This window comes from Corylus avellana, chromosome ca7 (genome assembly GCF_901000735.1).
Source record: "Corylus avellana chromosome ca7, CavTom2PMs-1.0".
Classification (NCBI taxonomy): domain Eukaryota; kingdom Viridiplantae; phylum Streptophyta; class Magnoliopsida; order Fagales; family Betulaceae; genus Corylus; species Corylus avellana.
In genome coordinates, this window is record NC_081547.1 from 16,288,181 (window position 1) to 16,295,055 (window position 6,875).

A 6,875-nucleotide genomic window follows, 5' to 3' on the forward strand; every position below is an offset into this window, starting at 1 on the left:
TGCATCTCAAATGGATCAATCTTTCAATAAACAGATATTATGTTTTCATTTCACATAAAAAGAATTATACAAGAATTACAGATTACAAAGAAATCTGTTACAAGTGATATCCGAGCCCTTCGTTCGTACAAGATGTGGCACCAGCAAGAACTCTCCGATGATGGTTAGGATCCTTCAGATTGGGCAGAGAAGGCAGATCTATTCTTTACTTATCAACGAATGCCTTGGCATCTAAGAATATTCCTGGTCTCATTTAATGAGTGTAAAAAAAAAAAAAAAAAAAATTCAAATTTTCATAACTGGGAAGAATTCTTGGAAGCCCGTTCAAGCAAGATTTTTGCAAGAGTGGCAGCAACAAGAAGAAGCAAAATAGAAGATGATCCAAGAAACGGATCCGGTTGAAGATGCCCAAAAAGAAACCAAGAAATCGGTAGTGATGAGTCAGAGCTAGACCTGTCCAATAAGATACAACGGGCTCCTAAAAAAGTCCATAACCCAAAACAATGACGAATCGGAGTTGCAAGCAGACAAAACCACCAAATATTTGAAGAATTTTCAAGATAGTGATGGGCCTTCTCAAGATGAAGAGTATGTGTTTGACGAAATGCTGGAACATAAATTGGAGCTAATAAGGGATATGTTTTGGGATTATGAGTGGTCGGTCTATAAGACAAGGTGGAAGCTAACGACATTACTGAAGGCATGGATCAATCTTTGAGTTCGTTTGTGTTTCAATGTTGGAACTGGTGTCCAAAACTCCAATTGACTAGATGATATTTTGATTACATTTGAATAATACTATTTATTCTCTGATTTTTTGCTGAACAATGAGCATATACATTATTGTTTTACATGATATATATATATGTGATTGTATATTTTCTTTTATATACATGTAAAGGCCCTAAGTTGCATTGTATAGATTTTGGTGTGAGTAACAGGATTATCACACAGAAGATCTTAATCATAGGCCCTTGCAACTTTTAAATAATTGTTCATGGTCGTAAATGTAACATGGCATTTCATCTAGACCACAACATATCAACCTTAACGATCTATCTTGATTAAGAGAAGCAAGTAAACATTTCATCTAGGTTTCGGGTTGATCACATGTAGCATTGTGGGAACACATTCAAGAAGGAATCCAAGTCTTTTATCAAGAACAAAGTGATAAATAATATTTTCATTGTTTTAGATTTAATGAGAATGATTATTATGAAGCTCGGGCTTAAGTGTTTCAATGAGATTTACCGAAACTTACATATGTATAATGTGAGATTGAGTTTCACAGATACATAAGGATAATTATGTAATTAAATCAGTTACTTAAAGAAAAAAAGGTAGTGAACAAAGTAATAGCATATAGACTTTGGTTCAATTATGGAATAATTCCATAGATAAGTACATCCCGAGATTAATTCACTTAAATTGAAAATACAAAGTCGAGTGTAGTCACAATTATTTAATGGAATTAATTATGATTAATAGTGTCGTGTGACATCTCATTGGAGACATGGTCACTGGCCTATTGGAGCTAATTGTATTTTTCCCTTTAAGTCCTTCGAGTTGGTGTAAACTGACTATTGGTTTTGGGCATTAATTATATATTTATTTATTTGGGCTCTTGGATTTAATTCCTAAAGGCGTAAGAAGATGCCAATGGGATAAAACCCAATCCCAAAGCCTTGGGCTTCTAGAAAGTAGGGCTAGGTCGAGCTAACCTCAAGTAGCACATAGGGAGAGAATTCTATATTTCTATCCTCATTGCCGGCAGTCACAAGGGAATTTATTCCCTTGCGATACATACTCCTAGTTTACTAGGAGTAAGCATCCTAGCACTAATAGGATTGTAGAATGCTCATTTCCTACCTCTCCAACTAATTCCAAATCTATAAATAGAGGTTTCTTAGAGAAGAAAAACACACAATTGCAATTCTACAAGTTGAGAATTCAGATAAATATGCAAGAGAAAAATATTTTCTCTCAGGAAAGCTTTAGTTATTTTCTTGTTCTTGAGAATAATTTTGTAAAACCACATTTACAGTCATATTCAGTCATCAAAGAGAAAATGTAATGGAAGAATTTATTCCTCAAGAACTTGAAGTTCTTCAAGAACACGAAGAACATTGACAAACATGCAATCAACAAGATGCATGTTAGAAATGGGTCTTAGACCTAACTCAACCGAAAAATTAGCTCAAGAGTTGAGGTTTTCCCTCACCCTTATAAATAGCACATCTCTTTAATACCCAAGCAATATGAGACTTCCAGCATGAAGAACAAGAAATCGTGTTTGAATCCTTGTTCAACATAGAGGAAGATTTGCAAGCAGAATTATACAGCCCTACGCCCCCATGCGTAGGAGAGATCAAATTATCATATTAGTAACACAAACTTGTGTTTTAATTTTAGGGTTAAATAACTTATACACTACTGTGGTTTAACTTCTTTATTTTTTGACCCCTTTTGTTTACTTTTTATCATAGGAGGCCCCTCTGGTTTGTCTGCCCCTCGGTTTTGTCTAAAAAATAAACCTTAGGTTCAAAAAATAAATAAGTTAAACCACAGGAGTGAATAAGGTATTTAACCCATAATTTTAATCTAGCCATGTTTATCTTGAAGTCAAAAGTTACTGAGATTCGCTACTTTCCATTGCACACCCTTGAAGCCATAGGATCCCAACAACTGGTATCAGAGCTTACTTTAAGAAATCTTGGTTTAGATTGCTTTTGCATGCATTCAGTTTTATGCTTTTCTTGTGTTGGATTTTTCCAACAGCTCCGAGGATTTAGTTTGATCGTTCCAAACCCTAAAAAATGTTTATTGGCATATAAGGATTTGATCTGGAACGTTTCAAGTTAATAAGAGTACGTTCGGTGTTTTATTTTTAATTTAGCATACGAAACAGTGTTATTGTATTTTACAACCGGGGCTGCTGGGATTGCGATTTTTTCTAGGATGTTTAAGCAAACTTTAAAAATTTTGGGCACTTGTTTTCACATGAAAAATTCGTGGTTGACATGATGGTTCAAATAGATTCGTGTTTCGATTTATATCAAAAGAGTTATATAGTCAATTCTTCATTTGTCTACGAATCTGAAATTTTCTGAATTCCAGTAGGGACTTTTTTGTTTTAATTTTTTAGCATAACTTGCGAAAGCTTAAAAATTGATGTGACAACTCATATCGCATGGAGAAAGGTTGGTTAATGCATTGAACAAGTCAGAACAATGTTTTGAATTTTTATAAACACGTTTCATTATGTTTTATAATACAACTAAGTCTGGAATTTTAAATTCCTAGTACATATATGAACTTGCAAGATTTCTTTTTGATGCATAATAAAAAAAGAAATTTCTTTGATTATGGAATATGTTATATGTGGTATTTAACGTGTTAAAGATCAAAAGAAAATAAGTATACATGATTCTTTGTATGTGTTTTAGAAGCACTTGGATTTTAGTTCAAGTTTTAGAGGATTAAAACAATGGGGATGAAATCAACTGGTCTTGATTTTTGAGTGCATGGTTTATATGTTGTCAATGATTTTAGAAGAGATTTGTATCATTAAAACACGGTTGCATTCATTGTTTTGATATTTGGTAACATAGTAATTTAATCACCATGCACAGTGGCGGAGCCAAGAATTTGTCTTAGGAGGGGTAGAAGAAATTTTTTTTTTTACTATATTTTTATTATAATATATATATATATGTATGGTAAACACAATTCAAATTAGAAATTATAACACAATATATGTCTCACAAGAGCATATCTATTAGGTGGATCTAACTTATTATGAAATGTATTCGTACGGTTACCTATTCAGTATCAGTGAATGGAAAACCCTATGGCCTTATTACCCCTTCAAGGGGGATTAGGCAGGGAGATCTTCTCTCACCTTACCTCTTTATCATGTGTGCTGAAGGTCTTAGCTCCTTGCTAAGTAAAGCTGAATTTGATGGAGAGCTCACGGGTCTGGCTATATCTAGAGGGGGGACACGTATTAATCACCTCTTTTTTGCAGATGACAGTGTGCTTTTTGTAGGACTAACATCTTTGAATGGCTCAAAATTCAAGGGGTATTGCGGTTATATGAGCAAGCATCGGGACAACAACTAAACAGAGAGAAGATCTCCATATTTTTTAGCAAAAATACCCATCCGGAGACAAGAGCTCACCTCATGAATGTGGCTGGAATTGGTTCTACACAATGCTATGAGAAATATTTGGGGCTCCCAGCCCTTATCGGTAGGTCACAAATGCGATTATTTCAAAATATTCAACGCCGAATTTGAGATAGACTTCACGGATGGAAGGAGAGATTCTTGTCACAAGCGGGGAAGGAGGTGTTTCTTAAAGCGGTCGCCCAAGTTATCCCAGCATACAAGATGAGCGTCTTCCAGCTTCCCGAAGAATCAATTCAATGATTCTGAAATTTTGGTGGGGACACAAAGACAATTACTCAAAGATTGCTTGGATGTGTTGGGATAAAATGAGTCAAGCGAAAGAGATGGGGGGCTTAGGTTTTTGAGACCTTGAAGTTTTCAATCAAGCACTTTTGGCAAAGCAGGGTTGGTGAATAGTCCAAAATCCGGATTCTTTGGTCGGTAAGATTTTCCATGAAAAATACTACCCAGGGATCTCCTTATTGGATTCTAATTTGGGAAGAAACCCTTCTTATGCTTGGCGTAGCTTATGCAGAGCACGGACTATTCTAGCTGAGGGGCTCATATGGCGAGTGGGTGATGGAAAATCTATCAAGATTTGGGATGACTGCTGGCTCCCTTCAGGCAGATTGCACCCGCCTGACTCTGAGACTCCAAACAGTGCCCGGGTATGCGATTTGATTGACCAGGACAACAGATGGTGGAATGTTCAGAAATTGCATGACACATTCTCGGAGATGGAGGTGAAGAACATATGTAATCTAGCTATATGTCCTGGAAGTTAGCCGGACTATGTGGTATGGGGGGAACAAAGAACAGCGAATTCTCAGTCCGTAGTGCGTATAATATGAGAAAAGCTACAATGGAGAGGGAGAAGGGATCCTACTCAGACCTACAGACCAACAGTACTGTACGGAGAACCATTTGGAATGTAAAAGGAATAAAAGCACTATAGATGTTTCTCTGGAAGGCATGTCAGAACATTCTTCCCACTAAGGCAAATCTGCACTGGCGGCATTGTGCTCCTGACCCCCTGTGCCCAATCTGTGAGATACTTGAGGAATTGGTGGGGCACATCCTATGGCACTGTTCGAAACCATTGCAAAAATGTACAAGTGACGATACCACCTTTAGGGAAGTTTTTGAAAGGCTATGGGAGAAGCTAGATGATACCACTCTCCAACTCTTCACCACGGTAGCTCGCCTGATCTGGTTCAGATGGAATAACTTGGTTCACGGTGGAAATTTTTTAGCTCCTGCAGCTGTTTTAAAACAAGCACACGAGCAGATTGCGAATTTTGAAAATGCCACAGCTTGCCGGCAAAACAGTACGAATCATTCTGGGCCATCAAACAGGGAAGACAGATGGGTGAAGCCGCTGGAGAACGTGGTGAAAGTGAATTCGGACGCCTCCATCTCAAAAGAACTGAACACGACGGGGGTGGGTGTCATTCTCCGGAACCATGAGGGGACTGTGCAAGCTTCCTTTTGTACTTATAAAGATGCTACAATGGAACCCTCGTCGGTGGAGGCCATGGCGGTGTGGTATGCAACGGAGGTGTGTAGGAAGCTGGGAGTGCAAAACATTATTCTTGAAGGTGACGCAATGGAGGTGGTCCAAGCTCTGCAACGTGAAAGTATCTGGAGGGGAAGCTACTGCATGTTCGTGGAGGAAGCTAAGAGAAACCTGCATCAGCTCACGGGGTGGAGTGTAAACCATGTTTTTAGACAAGCCAATGTAACTGCCCATAATTTAGCAAAATTTGCTATCTCCATTAGGGAGGAGAAACTGTGGACGAGAGATTATCCCTCTTGTATCCATGGTAATGTACTTGCTGAGCAAGCTTTTGAATAATTAATGTGATGAGTTTTTTCCTCCAAAAAAAAAAAGAAAAAAAAAAAAAAGAAAAGGAAGAGCATATCTATCTGACTTCATAAAGATATGCCATAATTGATATATCATTAAGTTAATATGCCTCTCTCTCTCTCTCCAAAAAAAAAAAGTTAATATGTAAGCACTAGTATAAAAATAAAGACAAATACATAATACAAAGTATTTAAAATTGCATCCTACATCTTATTTAGATAAACAAAATCATCAAGTATCAAGTCCGAAAGTGGCTAATAAAACTTGTTGACATTTGCAAAATCCCAAAGTATAAAGAAAACCTTATAAAAAATGCCAATCTTATTATTATCAAAATTATTAAAAAAAAAAAAAAAGAAACAAAATCAAATTTAACCATATCACAATGAGTTTTTAGATATATAAACAAATCTTTAATTTTTAATGGGTTGGCAACAACAAATCTTGTGATGAGGGTAAATAGTATATTAGCATAAAGAATAAATAGGTTTGAGAATTGTGAGATGAATCATGAATGAAATGTGGAACAATGAAGTTGCATTTGTTCCTACAATGTCTTTCACTTGGATTGGTTGCAATAACAGGTGTCAAATCCTTCTTGTTTGTTCAATGAAAAGAGGAGGTTTTTATCAAATCCATAACACTACACAGACACACGTCACAAATAGTCTATATATATATATATTGGACGGTGCACAAAATTCTCATTGATAATTACAATATGAAAATTAACAATAAAATAAATAAAGTACAAGAGATGAAAAGTAGAGTATGAAAATATCTCACAATACTATAAAATTACGCAAGAGCGTTGTCCTTAAAGGTTGGTTCATGTCTCC

General features: G+C 36.3%; 2 protein-coding genes across 2 annotated transcripts in view; both read left to right on the plus strand.

Moving 5' to 3' along the window:
* The window catches only part of LOC132187925 (uncharacterized), a 10,153-nt gene extending 5,199 nt beyond the window's left edge, over positions 1–4,954 (plus strand). Inside the window, exon 4 of the mRNA XM_059602345.1 lies at positions 4,641–4,954. Within this exon, the coding sequence (XP_059458328.1) occupies positions 4,641–4,954 (314 nt within the window). The remainder of the gene's footprint in view (positions 1–4,640) is intronic.
* A 170-nt stretch (positions 4,955–5,124) lies between these two features.
* Positions 5,125–6,024, plus strand: LOC132187926 (uncharacterized). The gene has a single exon (XM_059602347.1). It carries the CDS (start codon positions 5,125–5,127, stop codon positions 6,022–6,024), a length of 900 nt encoding a protein of 299 aa, XP_059458330.1.
* Positions 6,025–6,875: the final 851 nt, after the last annotated feature.

Coding starts and splice junctions, on each gene's coding strand:
- LOC132187926 (XM_059602347.1), top strand. CDS start 5,125: ATGTTTCTCTGGAAGGCATGTCAGAACATTCTTCCCACTAAGGCAAAT.